General features: G+C 46.2%; 1 protein-coding gene and 1 long non-coding RNA gene across 3 annotated transcripts in view; both read right to left on the minus strand.

Moving 5' to 3' along the window:
* JAG2 (jagged canonical Notch ligand 2) overlaps positions 1–11,183 on the minus strand; it is a 55,291-nt gene extending 44,108 nt beyond the window's left edge. For both annotated transcript variants that reach the window (XM_015865666.1, XM_015865665.1), the window contains exons 1-2: positions 10,890–11,183; positions 10,460–10,783 (exon numbers count right to left, since the gene is read on the minus strand). In XM_015865666.1, the coding sequence (XP_015721152.1) occupies positions 10,460–10,783; positions 10,890–11,168 (603 nt within the window). In that variant the 5' untranslated portion in view covers positions 11,169–11,183. The remainder of the gene's footprint in view (positions 1–10,459; positions 10,784–10,889) is intronic.
* A 1,415-nt stretch (positions 11,184–12,598) lies between these two features.
* LOC116653539 lies at positions 12,599–20,581 on the minus strand. The gene is made up of 3 exons (XR_004307597.1): positions 20,527–20,581; positions 17,748–17,907; positions 12,599–13,674 (listed from the first exon to the last, which is right to left on the minus strand). It is a non-coding gene; the product is annotated as an uncharacterized LOC116653539 (long non-coding RNA).
* Positions 20,582–21,113: the final 532 nt, after the last annotated feature.

Here is a 21,113-nt window from a genome sequence, read left to right on the forward strand (position 1 = left end):
ACAACCACGAAGACCAATTAAAGGTTGATGCAAGCCTTGTTTTATGCTAACGCTTCGAATTCAAAAGATGAACTAGTAATTAATCCTGCTCTTCCCTCCCCTCTGCAGTGTGGATATTAGTGTCCTCTGGGCACTTCAAGCCTTACATCATTATAATTTCAACTTGAAGTCAAGAGGGAATTAAAGCAACTATGTAATAACATACTTTAATTATTGTTCTAAACACAGAACACCTGCATGCACCCTTTTGTATTGCAAATACACATACCAAGAAGGTAGGTGAATATAGAAAGGATAGATATGCCCTTAAGTTCCATACATGTAAAGTTCCTAAGAATAAAGAGTATTTTAATCGCAACCCTTTTAAATAACATTAGCTGTTGGTAGCACCACCATCTTTTCCTTTGTTTTTGAAAAGGCGGGTGCCCACAAAACTGGCTCAACCTAATGAGCATGGATGTCTTGCCCCAGGAAGCAGAGAGGCCCATACTCAACCTCTATTCCTACAGAAGCACTGAGCTGAAGGCAGTGTTTCTAAGCCCTTCTCAACTTTCTCACCATTGAACCCAACTGAGTCTCATTAAAGCTAAAGCTAAGTGAGTAATACCAGATATGTATGAAAAACAAGCATAGATAAGCAAAGATTTTGCTAGCAACAGCTGAATTGAAAGACCTTAACATCCATTTCATAGGTAGTTGCTCACCTTACAACCACCTCAGCACCAGGACACTGCAGACATAACCAACGCTCTACCTTCATTTCACTGCTCTCCATAAACATATGGAAATAGGCTGACCAGACAAGCTACCACTACAAGAGGAACAAATCTTTTCAGAGACCAATGCACACAATGGATTTGAACAAAGGATTTAACAGGAATGCTGTACATAGACAAGCATACATGGCAGCACCACTGTCCAGAAAAGTGTATATAAACATGCTCCCAAAACCAAATACTTGTTTATTTAGTAGCAATGTGGAATCATCTGAACAGTACTTTGTAGCTACAGTAAATCTTAATCACATTTTCCTCACCAATCACTATGCTGTATTTAATTACTATTAAAAATTAACTGCTTACAGCAGCAAATTGATACAGCATACACCAGTATATGAGGTCTACAATTCCAAGATACTACATGAATATATGCTAACCTCAAGTCTATCAAATCCAGAGTAACAAAACAGCATCAGAGCCCAGATTCACAAGTCAGGAAGACCTGTAAAGTGAATACTTCTCAACCTCTTTAGCATTTCTGCTCTACCTTCTCCAGATTCCTTGGCAAACTGAAGTCTTGCAGACTATCACAACTTGAGCATCCATCCTAAGAACTTAGGGGCATGCAAATTAACACTGGTATAAGGCTGTCATAAGTCAGACAAACCCCTGCCAGTTCATTTTATTTACCTTACATTTGCTCTACATCAGAAAATACTGCAGGACTTTAAGTATCTGAAGTATTCAGTACACAAACCTAAGTTCCATCCATCTACTTCCATCCCTTTCCCGCCCTCTAATAGAAGAAAGCATTGGTCTGAATGGATCTACCAGGGAACAATATTCAGTTCTACATAGGTCTTCAACAAGTGAATACAATACAACAACATTTTGTGCCTATATATAAATATATGGTTTAAAGAGCAGTTTATATACAATACAGGAGATGCTATCACTTCATTGTTGTATAGACAAACAACCATAAACAAGGGCTATACTTGGTCTTCAACATTTGTCATCAAGTAAACATGGTCTGACTTCTAGACTTCAATAGCATGCAGCCAGTTACAGCGAGGACTCATAATATACAGAAAGTCAAACTGGTTTTAACACCATAGAGAAGTAGAACTACTAAAAACACACACACAAAATCTTAATGCACAGCACAAGAGCAAGGAACCACCTCCCAAAAAACTACAAGGCAGCAGCACAAGTTACTCGACCAATACTGTTAGAACTGTCTTTAGCCAACAGAAAGAACAGCAATTGGTACCCAGAGCTGCACACCCTGCTTAACTCCTAGTGAAGTCTTTATTGGACTAGATCAATAACTAATCTGCTCATGTATTCCTCAGCTCCCTGTCTGAAGCACATGTCAGTCAAGCCTTCCAAGATCAACCAGCTCCCTGAATAGAGCTTAAGTTCTCCAGCTAGAATCCAGGACCTTAAGCTTTAAAAACAGACTGTTTTACATTAACAGCTTCAAACTGGTTAAGCTGAAACATCAGTGAATAGAACTACACACCCAGAAAAGACCAAAATATCACATTTAAAACACTGAGTTAACAGCCAGCTCATGCAGTATTTCACTACCATTTATGTGTACTGTTCCGTGAGTACTGGAAGTTGCTCAACCTGATACAGCATTTTCTACTAATAAGATACTGCACCAGTATCGAGACTGTCACCTTATTAAAAGCCTGGAAGTGTAAAGTCCATCCAATTCAAGTATCAGATGCTCAGTTAGTTAAACTGCTGCGTTCAGAGAACTAGAAAGCACAACAGATTAGAAAACTAATGCACTATTTGGAAATCAAAGATGCATCGCAAGAAACATTTAAGTGTAATAATAATAAATAATAATGTACTGAATAAAAGCCACCAGAACACATCCTGCTGGGAACAAGATACATACAATCAGCCTGAAGCAGGATGTAAACAGATTGCAGTTTATGTACTAATACTCCAGTCTTATCTCAGATTTAAAAAAAAAAACTTTAGAGAATGAGCACCTGTGCATCTGTCCAAGGGGCACATAATTGGTTACTCAAGGACTATTAGGCTGTTTCTTAGCAACCTCTGCAAGCTCTAATCAAGTAAGACTAAGATTGCCATTCAGCCTTGAAGTGCCATGCCCCTTCCATCTAATGCAGCATTCTAACTGCTGAGGAGCACACCAATTTCAACCACAGATAAAATCCACACTTTGTTTTTAGCCAAGTTCCTCTTAGCACTTAACTATCAAGATTTCCAGCAAGATACACTTTTTAACTTTTAGTCCATATCCAAAACACGAGTCTGTAGAAGTCAGTTTTCCTCCTCTTCCTACACAGTAACAGCTAATTACCATTCTTAAAAATCACCTTGGAGATGGAGTTTAGTAAATAAGCACAAGCAATACTCAGCTATTACACAATGTTTTATAGTAGTAAACCATTCTCTGAAGATAGTTATAAGAAATAAGATCAGTACCTAAAGCAATAGCAGACAGATCAGGTTAACAGCAAGCATTCATCTCAGTGTGAATCTGTATCTAAGTTCCTGGAGATGATGAGATGCACCTATTGCTTTGCACATCACTGAACAGAACCCAGACCACCAGAGCCAAAAGGCACCTGAGTAATCTAAAACAGTGACTTAATTGTTCTGTCCTAGACTAGCTCCACTGCTCCATATCAACACATACATGATAGTCACCATCTGCTTGCTAGGTTTTATATACAGGTTGTTCTTTTTTCCCTTACATAGCAAGCAAAGGCACCTAAAGCCCTTGACTTGGTCACTCCTCTGGCTTGAGATGACCTAGAAAAGACACCCACACAGCCCTATGTGCTCCTGCAGCTCTGTGCCTGGGCATACAGCAGAGGAAGGCAGTAGCTGCAGGACAATCCCACCACCCCACACAGGTGGTAGCTCTGCAGGTGCACAGCATGATGCAGCACAGGTGACACACTCACCTGCTACCCAGTCTGTGACAGCAGCCAGGGCACATGGCAGGTGGCCATAATGTCACCTCTCACAGGATGGCTAAACACACCATCCCGAAGCCACCAAGTTGATAACAGCAGCCAGCACTGGCAAAAGGCCGACCAAATTCAAGTACACACTAACCAGGAGCCAAAGCAGCTTTCTGGCCACAAGCCTGACAAAGACTATCTGAATGCTGAAGAAGAAGAGAATAGTAGCATTACTGTCAAGGAGCAGCAGCAGCAGCCATCCTTTAGTATCTCACTTAGCACTAATGGGCCAGAAGCACGACCAAAACACCCTCATTCATTCTTCCAGCAAGTCACTCTGCTTTCAAGCCACCACTCACAGCTTCTTCCAGCTCAGTGGATACCAACATATGGAACTGCAGTAATCCAAGGGAAAGTCAACCCGTGTGCCAGCAGTAATGTGACCCTCCCCCTTCAGTAGGTTGAACAGCTCTAAGGGCAGCAAGCAATGCAAATAGGACCCACACAGAGTTGACAAAACATTGATCTTGTTTTCAGAAAAGAGAGGGAAGCTTTCAGGCATGGAGTAATTTAAAGCTTCTGCAGATGACTAAGTGTATGATGTGATCACAGCTGGTTTATGAACTTAGTTTCTAAAGTATGTTCACAGCGTGTATTCCAGAGCTTACACAAACCAACGCATACAGGAAAAACAAGTGAAGGAGTGAGATTAAACTGAACAGGTAAATTCCACCCATCTCACCTGCACGGTGCCTCTCACCTACATGGTGCTGCTCAGCCAGACACCAACAAATGAAAGTCATTTTGAAAGGCAAAAAAAATAAGTCACTGTATGTAAGGCAGGTGGTGTGCAAGGTAAACAATCTCACAGTACAAAAAAGAATGTGTGGCAACTCATTAATGACAAGCAAATTAAAACTGAACTAAACCATTTTTGGCACTTTGTACATCCATGAAAAGTAATTGTTTCGCATCATTTATGGCTTGACAGAAGCTCGATTTTTCATAGCTTCTGTGCTGGCAGCCAGTGAACTCTTAATAGCAATTTAAACTCAAGATGAGCTGCATTTGTGCATTGCATACAAAAGGAGAAGCATCAACCTCAGAAGTTAAATGTAACAATACATGGCTTCTCAACATCTAGACCAACAGATTTCCTTGAACTTCACAGGATCACAGCCTACAACACCATGGGACCACGGCTCAAATAGGCCAAATATCACGAGCCTGATATAAACGCATCCAATTATGGTTTTACCCCAACCGCCATGTTAAAGATGAACCACATCATTTCAGATGAAAGCTACATGCTCTCATGTCTATCACAGATCTTTCATACACAGGCTGGTGGGTTGTTTCTTGGGCTTGGTTTATTTTTTGTGAGAAAACAGTAGTTGGAACATCTTCAAACAGCTCAAACCAGCGCTACAAAGCTTCCATCATGTTGCGGTGGATGGAACATGCTCAGTTTCTATCTTGCCTCCTTCTCTACCTCACATGCTCTAACAAAAGGTAACCCCAACTGCTTAACACCTTTGTTGCTTTCAGAGACACGATGCCCACACTGTGTGCCTAAGAGCACAGTGTATCACTAAGAAACTGGATGGAATAAAGATTAGAAAGTTGGCAAGAAGTGTGAGCGTACCATGCAATGTCTTGGAGGGAAAGTTACCTGCCTGAAAGTTTAAAGATTAGCCTCAGTTTTTCTAATAAATAAGCAAGTGTTGACCTATTGAAGGTTTCAAGGAGTATAAAAGAAGAGTTCTTTCCTTTTTGGTCATCTCCATGATGTTCAAAACTTCCTCTACAACTTTAAGGTACAAAGGCTTAAGCAGTTAATAAAACACCGTCCTCTAAGGCACATTTATTCCAAACATGTAAGAAATTCTAGATTCAATAACAGCAGTGTATGAAGGATTAAGAGTGCAACGAACATTTCTACTTCAAATTAGAAGATAAGATTTTCTACGGTTACATGAAACTTAAGTCTTTAGGCTTTCTATTTCAGGCAAGCTGCAAATAGTTGCTGGCACAGACAGCAGGCCAATAATAAATCCCTTTTTCAAAGAGTGGTTCTGAAGTGCCCACCATTAAGGCCTTGATTCTTTTTTAGAGGTGACACCTGCAGCTGCTATTGAAATCAAGTGGACTTGCTACTACTCAGCACTGCTAAACCGAGTCTCTATAACCAGATCATCCTCAATTCAAATGGAACATGGCAAAACCTGCAAGTTACTCTGCATTTGCATAACCCAAAACTGAAAGGATATTTTTAATGTAATAAATCACCCCCTCAACATACTCTTCTTCTGATCAAAAAGGTTTTAAGGCATATAGAGTATGAGGCAGGTGAAAGCTTGTGATTCCCTGCCCTGCTTTTCCAAGACTGAGGGCACAGAGATCGAGAAAGTCCAGTGCAGTGTGTTGTTTGTCCCTGAGCCACACAAGGGGCAGGGAATGGCTTTATGCATGCAAGGGCTGCAGGTGCTTTTGTAAACACAAGAAACAGCTTGCCGTGCCAGTTACCAGGGCAGTCCCACATCTACCAACAAGCCAATCTGGCAGTCAATAACCTGCAAGCTCAGGGATGGAAAAAAAAGAGTTGAATATTAAAAAGAAAGACCAGTGTTTTCAGCTTAGACTTCCATTAGGGAAAAGAGGTAGGCTGCTGGCAGATAAGACATCAAACATTTATGCAGTCCATCAATATATACAGCTTCCTAAAGCATTATTTTCTCCTGCAGAAGCTGACTTCCTCTGCTAACAGGTGGCTATACAGCACATGAATCACACACTATACCAGACAGATTTTTATGCTTAGTATAAGGTGATGCTCTTGCTTATTTCCTGCCCTTGGGTATTCCTTAAGGCTGAGTCTACAGGTGCTGTATTTTAAGTTTCAGTAGAGCACAGGACAATTATTTAGAGGCAAAGCACACTGAGCATGGCTTGATGCTTCACTTGAACTTCTGATCTTCATGATAAAAGCATCCATTATGTTTCACTGGTACAACTGCACACAAGAACCCTTTTGAATGCTCAACGGTCTAGCTTTAACCTGCCTAATTTGAGCACGTCTGACGTGACAGATCACCATCCGAGGTGACAGAATGTACGTTTACCCTACCAGGGAGCATACAGTAACCTAATCCAGGATGTTTTCATTACGAAGCCTCAAGATCCTCATCTTGAAAAGTGATGTCTGTGTTAAGGCAGAAGGTAGACCAGTTGCAGCTCTACCAGCCAAACAAAAATAGCCTGACTGTAGGAAGCGTGCTTGTCTATCTAGTTCCCTGTGGGCACCAAGGATCAAGATAACGTACTTCAAGGCTAAATACCTTCGAGGGCCTAATTGCCTTCACAACGTACACAAGTCTGCAAATTACAACGATGAAGAGAGCTTGATGCAGAGGACTATGCCCAAGTTTACGCCATCTGAAAATGCCAGAGCACTGCACCCATTAGGTAATAAAAGCTCTAAGGTCAAGTATTCCTGCTTGGGTCTTGGCAGGAGAGGGGGGTACAGTTGCTTTCTAAGAAATCCAGCATTTACTGCTGCAGCCAAGTTATCCTTTCAACAGCTTTATGTTGTCCGTGGTTCATATGCTGGGTTTATGTTTTAGCTCAAGGCTGAACACTTCCAGGCATCTGGATGAGACTCACACGTGGACTGCACACAGATGAAATCCACACAGTCTGGATATTAAATGTACATCTTATTTTCAACTACCTGAAAGTTAATAACTGTAATAATAGTACTTCAGAACGTTAGAGATAGATGCTATCTATCTACACTTCCAATAGGAAAAGCTTGAGTTCCAAGAATATAAATAGATCAAATGAGCTGCCCACGCTTTAATGGGGAAGGGACACTTAGAGAGCAAGCAGCAAGGACCTGCTGAACACTGAGGAGTCCGTACTTAGACACATACAAAGCTCAAAAGCTGAGCACCCGATAAGTAATAAGGAGAAAGAAGTGAAACGGATTGATTTCCTCCTGGTTCTTATTTCCAAGACCCCAAACTCTGTAGTTCACCTGCACAGAGTACTCATACATACACTGCACCATCAGTCACACCAGAGCATCAACAGAGGGGCTGAGAGGAGATAATTATGCATGCTGTTATATATGATTTCAACAGCCGTGACTAGTCAGAACAATTCCTCTATATGACTAATTAACTGAAGTAATGAACGCCATACCAACACTTAAAGCGCAGGAAAAGCTGCAGATTCCCTGAGGGAAGGAACAGGGTGGAGAGAAAAAAACCACACACAAACTCTGCTTCACGCCATCTTGCAAAGATTATGAAGAATTGTTCTGTGTGATACATCCAAGAGAACTTCTTTACCTTTCAAACAGCTTCAAAAACAGCAGGCCAAGTAACCCCTCCCTTTCCAAACCCAAAGCTAAAACCCTGCTGCTATCCCATTAATGGTAACTACTGCTCTGTAGGCTTTCTCTGACTCGGATAGGACAAAGCACTTGAAGCTTCAGTGTCTGAACAAACAGCTTTGTGCCATAAAAATGCTTAACAAACCTAAGCTGTTCGAGTGGCCAGAATTTATTCCTCAAAGCTATTTAGAACCTTATTTTATTATTTTAAAAAAAATCACACGAACTGTAATTGCATCATCTGTTTGTTAACGACCTCAAAAAGAGCATTAAGCTGCACGTTTTACAGCAGGAGGCAAAAGAAATGTGAGGTAGGTGGGTGCAGAAGACAGCTGTATTGTTCTAGCTGTTCGTCAGCCTCTCCCACTGCCAGATTTCTGGGGATGATGTATCCCAAGGTAGCAATTTTAAGAACTTTTTGGCAATATCCCAAGCTCCTCTTGCAAATCAGAGATCAGACTAATGATACTAAAGACGACAGGAAATCAGAATAAGCGGGATAACCTTCTTTGTGCTGAAGAGTAGAAGTCACTGAAGTCTGGTGCTGCAGCTTTACAGAAGAGAAGGGTGCTCTTTAAGAGCAAAATCTTCCCTTTAACAGTAAAACTTTCAATATATCCAATTTAAAATAACAAAACAGCAAAAAGGCAAAAAAAATACTTCATATGACTCTCCCTCAAGTGATTTATACATTCATATCTATCCGTATCCTTGGAGCTATCATCCAGATGGGTCTCAGTAAGAAATCCACACAGGCTAAATGCTGCCTTCCATCAGGACTGCATTTCCCAGCCTTACAAATCCAGTCTATACCGAGTCCTTCCATGCACTAAAACTTGTTCCACAAGTGAAAAGACCTTTACACTGGTTTGATTTTTCCCTCGTTTGGGTACAGAGATAAGAATCATCTTGAAATCACCTCAAAAGTTGAAACTTCACCCAGGAAAAAACCACTTAAAAATAACAAAGTTGTTAAAAAGCATCACCTTTAAGCATCTATTTGCACAGTCTATACAGTTTATGTACAGTTGTGACGGATGGGGAGCACAGCATCCAAGTGAGCACCCATAATTCGAGATGAAACTACAACACAGAGGGACTTAAGTGCATCTGCAGACAGCGATACACGGACTGCTTTAAGACGTACAACTACTCCACAGCTTATTTTTAGCATCAATGGTGGGCAGGGAGAAGGTTCAGTAAACCTTCCAGAAATCAGCCAGCCACCCACCAGACTGCAGTGGCACTGCTTAAATAAATGACAGGCTGCTCTGCAACAGCTGCAAAGAAACAGTGGAGCTACAGACATCAAAGTCATCAACTCCTGTACAAGAAGCAACAGCAGACGTGGTATCACAGCGATCTACCTGTGAGACATGGGGCAGGAAGCTTGTGCTCTCAGGACTGAATGAGCACAGAACAACCCTATCCCACAGCTGCAAGGTAGGGATGTGCTTATTCCAACAAGGAGTCAAACAAAGGCAGCTGGGCTTGGGATTATCCAGCTGTCCTCCTGATTTCACACAGCACTACCAGACACTGGCAAATTAGAAGTACCTGTACTTCTTCATGCAGATAAAGTTAGAGGTACTAATGTCACCCAGATCTCATAAGTCTATGATTTCACCAAGCCTGCGTGACATGGCCAACAAAGAGGAGCCACAACACTCATTTTTCTCTCAATCTTCACTTAGAGAACAGCCCCAAACATCCTGTTTGTACAGCACCGACTACATCCATTAACAGCAACCCCATTTCAACGGGCATTGAAACAAAGGTGATCAAGAACACGAGTGACCACGCAGAGACGTTCATCATTCACCCACATTTATTCAGTTTCACTCAAGCAGAGCCCCCAACAGGGGCTCCTGAGGTGTGTGATAACCGGGATAGCGATGTCATAAGAACTTTAGAAGGCTGATGGGGAGCTGCACAACCGGGATATCGATATTAAGGGCACCCGGCCTCCCTGCACACACAGGTGCTGAGGTGCCGCCCTCCTCCCTGCGCGCACCCGCCGGCGGCGCCGCGCGTTGCCCCTCCCACCCACCTGCGCCGCGACTCATAGCGCCCCCTGCTGGGCACACAGCGCGCTGCGCTCCGCCACCTCCCGCATAATTAACGCGGAGAAATTAAAGCGAGGCGTTTAATTACCGTCTTTTTTATCTTTTTTATCCCTCTCTATGCAACGTTTCCGCACTGAGGCGGCTCTGAGCTACACCCGCGGTGCAATGTGGGCTCCCGTAAAGCGCGCAGCACCGCGGTGGCTTCTCCGGGCACCGCGACCTGTTGCGCGGCTCCCACCCGCCTCGAGATTAAAGAATGCCATTAAAACAGCATTAAAACAACGCCCGGACACAACGCAGCCGAACGGACGGGGCACCTACCGGCCAGGCGTACTGGAACGGGATGACGATCCGACCCGTCTCGGGGCTCCTGCCTCGGGGATGGTATTTATCGCCGTTCAGATACAAAATATTCCCTCCGAGCACCGGGGTGGAGCCGGAGCCGTAGCTGCAGGGTCCCCCCGGGGAGATCTTGGCCTGGTACTCCTTGAGACACACCTTCACGTACGTATCGCACTCGTCCCGACCGCAGTCCCGTTCCGTGGGGTTCCGTGTGCCGTCGCAGCATTCCCCGTTGAACAGCTCCCCGTTGACATTCCGCACCGAGTTAAGCTGCAGCTCGAAATAGCCCGTGCCGCGGGACACCTAAAAATAAAAGAGACGAAGGGAGAACGGGGCTCGGCTAAAGCGAAGGGGGGTGGGGGGGTAAACGAGGGGGGGGTGAAGAAAAACGGGGCAGAGCCCCCATTACCTGCACGCTGGCGGCTAAGAGCAGCAGCAGCAGCGCGGGGCCGAGGGGGGCCGGGGGCCGCATGGCTGCAGCTCCGCGCGGCCGCCTCAGTGCAGCCCGCCGAGCCCGCAGCTGGCGGCATGGGCGGCGGGGGGGCCGCAGGGCATGGGCTGCCGGCGGGGCCGCCCGGAGCGCTCCTCCGCCGCCGCTCCCCTCCCGCGGGCTCCTCTCGCCCTCTATGCGCCTCAGCTCCGCGGACGGCCAACAAGTAGGTGCCGGAGTGACAGCTTCATTACCCATTCGCCGCTGCGGCCGCCGCCGCCTTCATATTAATGAGGGGGGACGGCCCGGCCCCGCGGCCCCAGCGGGTGGGGCCAGAGCCGGGCGAGCGGCGGCTCTTAAAGGGAGGGAGGCGGGGGTGGGGAACTCCTCCCTGTGTGTGTGCTGTGATGTGATGTGCCCCGCAGGATGCGGGGCTCACTGCGGGGTCGTGGGGGAGTGATCGGGGTGCGTGTGATCACGCTCGTGTGCAAGGAGATGGGGTGTGTGCGTGGCCGTGGGGCAGCACACTCAGCTCCTGCTCCACACACTGCTGTGCAGGCAGGTGGGGTGTATGGAGGAGTAGGCAGAGTGTTCCACATTCACTTAGTGTGAAAGCATGGACAGCACAATCTTATACGCACCCCACCTGCCTGCATTTGTAGCCATGGGGAACCCTATGGGGGAGCCCTATGTGCATCCTGCATGATGCACACTTGTCCATGTGCTGGTGTTTGTGTGCAAAATGCTTTTTCACCCTGATGTGAGGGAGCACGCAGGGTGGGTGCACCTTTGGCCATAGGGGAACACATGGGAAATGTGTGCTCACACTCATGTAGAAGCACACAGGGTGCACACACAAGGATGGAGGAGTGCTTGGGGTGGGTGCACCCACACGACTGCAGGAGTACACATAGCTTGTGTATAGCTGCAGAAGGCTGCACAGGGTGGGATCACCCACAGCTGTGGAGGTGTGCAGGTGCTGTGTGTACATGGAATTAGGTTGGTGACAGCAGTGCATGGGGTGGGAGCAGCCTGGCTGTGCTGTAGCACTCACACTCGTGTCAAGCCTCAGGGCTGCTGGGAGCCCCAGGCTCACTGGGAACATTGCAGCACACGGTGCAGGAGCAGATGGCCGGTGCTGGGCTCCTGCCCTCCTCCAGCGGTGGCTCAGGCACTCGGTGAGCATGCAGAGATTTCCCCCCTGCTTTAAGCACCCTGTGACTCTGATCCCTGCTGACAACTATGAAAGCCGTACATCCAGACAACTGCACGCTGCAGACACGCTCTCAAAGCCCAGCTCTGCGCTCAAGACCTCACTTTCCCTTCTGCTTCTCTCCCTCCTCCTTTCCCCATTTTAACTCTGGAGCACCGCTCGTCCACCAGAGTGGACAACTGCAGAACAAACAGCTCCAAAATCAAAGGGCTGTCGTGTTCTCCTGCTCCCAAACCTTTCGCAGACCCCCCTGCCCATTGAGCTCCTGTCCGTCCAGCAGCCAGCCGGCATGCTGCTGCTACGCTATTCAAGGCCAGCTTGCAGCTGCAGCCCTCGGCCGGGCTGACACAGCAGCAGCTGCTCGCTGTGTGCCAGCTGGCGAGCCACGAGCCCCAGTCCTCTTGTTTGCCTTCTCCCTTCTCCTTCCTGCTCCCCACCTATAGACCTGACTCTCCTTTCCCACCCGTGGCTCAGTGCACTGCTGCTGGTTGCTCTCACCCCCGTCCTGAGCCCACCCCACTGCCACCCACGCTCACCTCGCCTGCTCCCCAGCAGTGGCCCCGACTTTCCCTCTTATCCCTCCTGAACTCAAACAGGAGCTCTCTGAAGTGGAGCAGCAAATATTGCTTTTATGTCGTGCGTCCTCTCTTTGAAACGGTGCCTCCCAACACAACTGCGTTCTGCTGAAGATCCCCTCTGGGATAACTGCATGTAGAAGGAGGCGTGGGGGGGTGGAGGGGAACACATGTAGGTTTGATGGGATGTTTCCAAGTTGCCACCTTTTGCTGATCAGCTCTGCTGTGCCCATAGCCCTACCCACAGCACCGCTGCCAAGTGGACAGGCGGATGCCATGTGGCTTTTAATTACTTTGTTCTGGTGGCTGAAGGGAAGGAGCTCTTTAGGCTCGCTTTCTGCCTAATGGTTATTTTGCCGTGGACGGCAGCCAAACTATTTTGCAAGACAGGTATTTTGTTTGTGTGTATCATCATAAACAAACGCAAAACCTCATCATCTGCGCTCAGCATTACGCGGTCAATCTGCCTCTGGAGGAAGACATATTTTTATCACCACGCTGAGCAAATGCAATACAGAAGAAAGATGATCCAGGAGTTACAGCAGATGCTCGGGCTCCACAGACCCAGCTCGGTTACCTGCTGCATCTCACGATTGCTTTGTTACCTCGAGCACACTGAGTGGTCTTTTTGTGCTTTGCTTTTGCCTTTGTAAATATTCGACAGTACTCAAAAACTCTGGTGCCATTTAAAATGCCTTTTCTTGCTGTAACCTGCTTTCACAGGAGCAGGGAGCAGCTATTTCCATGCTTCCTCTCTTTCTGTATAGGGAAATGTTCATTCTTTTTGGTGCTACAGCCCCATTTTCAGCCTGTTCTTTCACTAAGCTTAATAACATTGACAGAGAATCATAGAAAACCCAAGTTGGAAGGGACCCATAAGGACCATCGAGTCCAACTCCATTGTTCAAGTGCTGTGGACTTTCACTCTTCTGTAGGCACATGAAGCTGCTTCACTGTAGTTATGCACAGAGATGCTCTGAAGAAAAAACAGCAAGAATATTTCTCATTATATGAACTTTGAGCTTTCAGACAAGTCCAGGTGCTGGACCACAAAGTGAATTGGAAGGGAGCTGAGTGATCCATCCCTTGCACCACACCTGGGACAACATCCCACCTGTGTGCTGCTCTGTGCAGATCAACACAGTTTCCCCATGTCCAGCACAAGTTCAAGGCACTCTTCTCCCTTCTACCAAAACAAGGGTTACTGAGCTCAAAAACTTAGAGATCCCTTCCCATTGCCCTCTTCCTCCTTAAACTGCAAGTGGGAACTAGTGGGTGGCAACCAGCCCACAGTGATCTTTAAGGTCCCTTCCAACGTAAGCCATTCTGTGACTAGGGACTTGTGCACAGGGAAAAAGTTGAAGAAGGGCTGAGGAATCTCATGCCTGACTTTAAGCTCGAGGCTGCAGTTCCACACCCTGCACTGGGGATGTGGCTGGAGAACATGGGCCCCTATGGCCGGGGAGGACCAGCTCACCATGGCTCCGTGCAGGGTGGGATTCCTGCACCCCGTACCTCCTTGCTCTCAGCTCTCTGAGCCAGGATTTTGGCTTTCACGCTCTGTTAAGTTGATGCTTGTATGCAAATCCTTTCCAAACATGCTCATTAAATCATTTGCATAAAATCTCCCCGGAGGATCATAGGAGTTAGAACGGGGCAGGGTTTCTCCACTCGCCTTTGAGACTTCAGAGGTACAGGGATGTAGTTTATCTGCATGTGTGTGGATGTGGACGTGGACATATACCTCACTTACCCAGGCCAGAATGCATCCGCTTGGGAAACTTAAATGCAAGAATATGATTTTGGATGTTCTCCATCTGAAACTTGGCAGGAGTCAACCCTCCCTTTCTGGCCAGAGAGGCTACAGCTGCCTGTCCTGAGAGCAAGGCACTGCAGGACAGAACCAGCTGTGAAGAATTAATTTCTCTCTTTCCTCCTTTGTGTGGAGGGCTGGGGCTAATGGTACAAATGGAGAGAGCTCCTGAGGAAGGGAGGTAGAGGGTATCCAGAGGAGGATTTCTCTCTCCTTTTGCGGAACTTGGCTGCAGTGAGGTATTTTGAACTTTGCTGTGGACTTGGCAGGGCAAAGATGTGTCTTCTCCTTTGACTGAAGAGTCCTGCTGGATTTGGATGGTTCATGTACTGTGTTTAACGGGTGTGTACACGCATATGCATGCTCTTCATGGAAGCAAGCAGGCTTGAACTGCAAGGACGTTGTCATAAGTTACCTTCCAACGGAGACCTGCAAGTATCCTTAGGTTGAGCTGACTGCACAGTCCAGGAGAAGATGAGCTGGAGAAGGCACGAGGTGCTGCTTGCATCTGTCTGCCTTCCAGGCTCCGGCTCCACAAGCAAAGCTATGCCTGATGGAAGCTGTGCCAGAAAGGAGCTGAGGTCTTGGCAACACCCTTTCCTTTCTCCAGTTCTGGGGCTGGCACTGGTTTCTGTGGGCTCTGGAGCAGGAGGAAGGTGGCTTCCCAACATCTCAGCCTTGCTGCGTGGCCAGCTTTCTGCTCAGGGTCTTGGTCTTCTGCCAGCAGAAGCATATGTGATATCTGGTCCCTGAAGCTGGATGGTTTCAGCCTGAGGAGCTTGGTTCTAAAGGCCAACAATATTAATGAAATGGGAGAAATGTAACAAAAGCACCGACTTGCTGAGTTTCTCCCAGCTGATCACCTCCCACATTTCAGAGCCCTGCTCAAAGTTTTTAAGACGTGGGTGGGCATGAGCTGTTAACAGGTCGATGGGGAAAAAAGTGCAGAAAGGCAGCTCAGCTGATCTGACTTCTGAGGCTCAGTGTGTTCCTGCTTTTCTTGTGCCTTTGTGGATTCTCTGGAAAACAGTTAAGTTTGACACTTCTCTGATGGACTGAGCTGTGCTGTGCCCACATCTGGCCCTTCACTCTCAAAGTTCATTGCAGTCATCCTCAAAAAAAGAAAGTCAGAAATCTCTACCTATGGCTTTCCTGGTGTGTGAATCACAGAAAATAAGGTCAGAAGGGATATCCAGAGATTATCTAGTTTATCCTATTCCACAGAGTAGAACAAACAGTGCCTGCCTCTTGCATAACAGATGGGTATCCGACCTTTCCTTAAAACCATCCCCAGACAGAAATTCTCAGCTGAGATCACTTGTTCTAGCAGTTAACCATTAGGAAATGCATGGTGCTGTATGTACTGCTGCTCTTCGATCCCACTTCTTGACCTGTTTGCAGTGGATGCTGAGCACAGCATATTCCCTTCCTATTCTGTACTTGAAGACCCCTACTGTTCCTCCTCCTGATGTCTCATGTTTGCACTGAAACAAATTGTTTTCTCAGTCATGTGATGGTAGATCATATTTTCTACACCCTTGGTTGTTCCTATGGCCCTGCTTTGGTCTCTTCACAATTGTTCCTTAGTTTCCTTAAATCCAATGTGCAGAGTTCTGGTAAGACCTCAGCAGTGCTAAGTGCATCATCCTTCAGCTCCTTCCTTTTTAAAGGGCTTTGCATCTTCCTTTTCTGGTCTTCTGGTACTGTGGTGTTTCTCTGAGGTCTCAGAGAGCTGCTAACCATCATGGGATTGCTTCAATGGGCAGGACAAGAGTGCAGTATTTAATCCAACTACATACTCTTCTTTCTAGACTGAGCTCTTTCCCTGTCATCACTCAGCACTAACTGTGGTAACCATTTTGGAACAAGGGGTCTTTTTACTGAAGGCTGAAGCAAAGCAGGTAAATACTTCCACTGTCCTTACATCATTCACTACCACCTCTCCTTCCCTTTCAGGTAGTTCTTCCCACAACCATCACATCATTGCTAATGTATTTGAAGTTTTCTTGATGTCCCATTGATCCTGCTGGCTGATTCTCTGTTTCTCTCTTTGGTCACCACACCTTCAGGCTGTGCATTTACATTCACTGGCGTGTGAACTTAGTTTCTGTTTTCCAAAGACACTGTTTTACGTGTTAGAGATCAGTGAAGTGGTGATGATTTAAGCACATCATCTTGTGACAGTTGCTTTCCCCCCTCTGCTGGAATTGTTTGAATTGATGTCCTTACCACCATTGTTTCTTTAAGCTGCTGCCGACTTTCCTGAATTCCCTTTTCTCTGAGACTTGTTTCTCATGATTATCAGTTCTATGAGGTTTCTGAAATATGCTTTCTGGAAGTCCATTGTGTTTATTTTGCTGTTCTCCTTCCTTCCTTTCTGACAACTTGTGAACTCTGTTGTTTCATGGCCATTCTCACCCAAGCTGCATTCCTCTTGCATGTTATAAGTGGTTCATTCTCTTTGGTTACAGTCAAACTCAATTCTCATTTTGATTATGTATCAAGATTTTAATCTCTTCTACTGAAATCCTTATCCAGTGTGTGTTCTTTCATCAGGTGATCCACCATCCACTTCAGCATCCCTCCAATGATTATCCTATGAGTAATGGTATTTCCCCTAGTTTATATGCCTCTACCCAAGCGTTCAATGCTTGTATTTACCCGTTTGCATTTGAAACCAGCACTCACAGATCCTAACTGCATTAATTTGTATCCCAGAGATGCTCTTGCTGCTTTGTGCATTGAAGACCAGTTCTGATCAGCAGTCCTTTGTCTTGGAATACTCACCCAAGTTCAAGCAAGTCAAAACCTTCCTGATGATACCATCTGCCCAGCCGTGCATTCATTCCCAGGAAAAGAAGTATGAAGTAACTGATGCCACTCGTGACCAAAGTAGCCAGTGTCTGATTCAGGGAAATAATTTTCCCTTCCTGCTTCCTGTCCGGAACTGGTCTGACTGTTGCTAATAAAACCCACTCTGGGTGTCTTGGTTCTACCAACAGCCAATTTAATGCTAATTCCCAAGTACAGTTCTTAGGGAAGTTATCCAAGACGCAGTTAGAAGTTTGCCTTCTTGAAACTCAGTCTGGGTTCAGCCTAAGACACTCACATTGATGTTATCTTGGATAATGTGCTGTCAGAGGAATGAGACCTGGCATCCATCTCCTGACACAAAACACTTATAACCCTTTCATAATGTGTCTCTATTAATACCTGGATCTTGTCTCTATTAATACCTGGATTTTGATTCAGCTTTGGGCCTTTCTTGCAGCTGGTGCTTCCCAGTGCTGTCTGTAAGGAGGTGCTCAGGAGCTCAGCAGATGCTCTTGCATGCAGAAAACAGCTCAATTCATTTGAAAGAAGTGACTCAGGGCCAGGGCTACCGCATCCATTGTGCTGGAACAGAGTCCACAGTCACAATTCATCTGTATATGCTATGATTAGCCATTAAATAAAAATTTTATCACTCCTAGTTAAAAGCAGGCAGAAATGAGAGCTTCCTCTTCTGAACAAGGGACGGTGCTCCAAACTAGAACCTTCCTTCCTGGAGCCAGGCAAAACAACTAAGAGGAGTGACAGATGATTCATCCGCCAGTGCTCTCCCATCACAAACTGTAGCTAAAACAAGATTATCAAGAAGAAGAGTGCTATTAAAGGCGGAAACTGCTCCTGTAATTTTGTTAAGGAACATGAGATTATTTAAAAGCCTTTTAAAAAGTGTGTTTGTTCCAGGAGAGGAGGGGTGAAGGAAGATTGGATGGAGGTGATCAGTCTTTCTTGCCTATCAAGATTCATGCTGCTTTCTTTGCTCTAGCCAGTAAGGGTGGCTATTTTAGGGACTATTTTAAGCTATCACTCCAGTCCTAATGAATGGGGCACAACCTGCACCTTATCTTTGCAGGGGCTGAGAGCAGGGAACAACTGCTGCACGGTGTGAGGGGTTTGGTGCACCAAACTACACATAATTGCAGGTTAAGGTTTTTCCAGCCTGTCTTTTTGTTCCTAGACATGGTGGTCCCCCATTCATACACTCAGCAACACTCTCACATTGTATGGTATTGCTTTATAAACTCTCAAAGCCACGAATGAGCAAGGCTCAAAGCACGAACCTTGCTTCACTTGCAGACAGGCTGCCAGCACCTTCAGCAGGCCCGGATATATCTTAATCATGGTGAACTGCACTACAGAAAGGTGTTAGTGCAGTGACCCCATAGGGTGCAGTGCAGGGACCTCATAGGAGCAATGCAGAGACCTGCAGTGCTGAGTGCTTCTACAAAGCAAAGCATGGGGAACAGAACATTAAACCAGGTGCTCTGATCGTGCAAGAAGCATTTTGTGTACTGTGTCAACTCGCAGCCAGAGCTGTGCATTTTGATCAGATTTTCAAGGTCAGATGGAAACACAACAGTAATGTAGTGTGACCCTGGCTGCTTGTTATGGAGCAGGGATCCCCAGATTAGTGCCGGAGCTGCATTAGGAATGGGTACAGGTTTCTCTGTGCTTTTCCCATTGACAAAGAGTGCTCTGGTGTGGGGCAGATACCCATTAGCAAGGAGCTGAAGCTGTGCTGCCATCACAGATAAGGGCTGTGTTTAAAATGCAGAGCTCTGTGGAGCAGAATGTTATTAAAGTTTGGCTTTGTAATGGGGTAGAATGGGGATTTATTTGAACTGCATGAAGGAGGTTGGAAGTTTAGAGAGGTTCCGATAATGAGTGAATGAATAGAAAGACCAAATTCAAGTTGGAAAAACAGCTCAGGATGTGGGTTGTTTTCTGTAGTTAATCCCTCCTAAATATTTAAGAGGAAAAAACAGAGGGAATGGAAATAGTGCTTTGTTTAAAAATAGGATCCAGGCTCTACTAAACACATAAAGAAATCCCCCAGATTCCTGTGCACACAAGTTCCTCCCTTCAAACGAGCTTGTTCCATATAATGCAGTCCATAAGGAGCCAAAAATGAGCACACCAAGGATCTGATAGCCTCCAAACAAGCTTCATGTTCAGTCCCTGAAGTGCAGGTTGTGCACAAGCCATTGCGCATGGTGGTAGGGATGGGACCTGCCCTTGCCTTGGATGCAGACTGTATTTTCTGATCCCACACAGCCCCATCACTGCTTCCCATGTGCATTATCTCCCTGCAGGCCAGCAGCATTCCTCAGAGCCCCAAATCCTGCAGCCATCCCACATGGACTCACACCTGTCTACTGCAGGGGGTTGGGACTTGATGATCTTTAAGGTTCTTTCCAATCTATGTCATTCTATGATTCTATGATTCTTTGACAACCTGGGAGCTGGCTGCACTCTCGCCCCTGGGGTGTATTGTGTCCTTGCATGTGTTTCCAGACAAAGCATATTATACTTATATTACACCTAGCTCCTGGTGTCAAAGTTTTCCAGTTGTGAAAGAGCAGTAATTCGCAATAGAGCAACTATTCCTTCAATTTCCTTCGCTTCAAAACGGTACCAAGAATCTGTTCTGAATGGAGGCAGACGAAAAATGCTCCATGTTAATGCACGCTCTGGGTTAGCTGTCTTTGTTAAATTAGAATGAGTGCTGCTCATTTCCCATCTGGTCCTCTGTGACACTACTTCCAGAATACATTCACAGCTCCTATCCGTGTGGTGCAAGTAGCTGGCTGTAGTACCAACTTTACCTTTTATAGGCTGCTAAAACACGGGTGCCAGATCGCAAAATAACGCTCCCACTTCTAGGAAGCATCTGTGGATTTCTCCTGCTTCGACAGCTTTCTTTTTTCCCTTCCTCTTATTTTCTTTAAATGTAACCATCTATGTGAAATGAGTTTGTTGTCAAACCGAGCTGACGGTTTGACAGCCCCGGAGCCTTGGTTGGGTGGTGAGGATGCGGCAGGCAGAGGAAGCGATGCGCTATCAGTCTGCCCTGAGGGCTGCAGGACCAGATAGGTCCCATCTGCAGCTCTGCTCAGTGCCTTCGCAGTACTGCTGTACTATGCTGTGCATCCTCCACCCATGCCTTGCAATGTGTTTCACTCCTACCTGGGTACATGCGAGCTGGTGAGCTGAGTTGCCCACGTGCATTGACCTTACTGTAAATCTCACCATAGCAACTGCCCACCCCAACAGAACGTGGGGCTTATTAAAGAGGCTATTTGTGTACCTCTCAGGCTGTGAAAGCGGCACAGAACCTGTGAGCTGAACAATGCCGCAGGTGTCTCCCCCTGTAAAACATGTAATTATTGCCTTCTGTAAGTGAAATGGATATGGGAAGCCTGCATGGGGTGGCAGTGAAGATGTGGGGTGGCACACTGCTATTAGTGCTGTTACAAATGGGAGATCAGCAGGCACGCTCCTCAGTAGATGGTAGGCAGTGTTGGTTCACATAGCATCATGTAGAATCATAGGAAGGCTGGAAAAGACCACAGAGATCACCATGACCCTCAGTGCCACATGTCCACAGTTCTTGAACAGCTCCAGGGACAGTGACCCCACCACCTCCCTGGGCAGACTGTGCCAGTGCTTCACCAAATGAGGCCCTCAAAAAAGGGGTACATGGAGACACAGCCATAGCACACCCCAGACCAGGAGTACTGAGCATCCCCAACACACAGTTGCTCTTTCTGTCT

The sequence above is a fragment of the Coturnix japonica genome, chromosome 5 (genome assembly GCF_001577835.2).
Source record: "Coturnix japonica isolate 7356 chromosome 5, Coturnix japonica 2.1, whole genome shotgun sequence".
In the NCBI taxonomy this organism is placed as follows: Eukaryota; Metazoa; Chordata; class Aves; order Galliformes; family Phasianidae; genus Coturnix; species Coturnix japonica.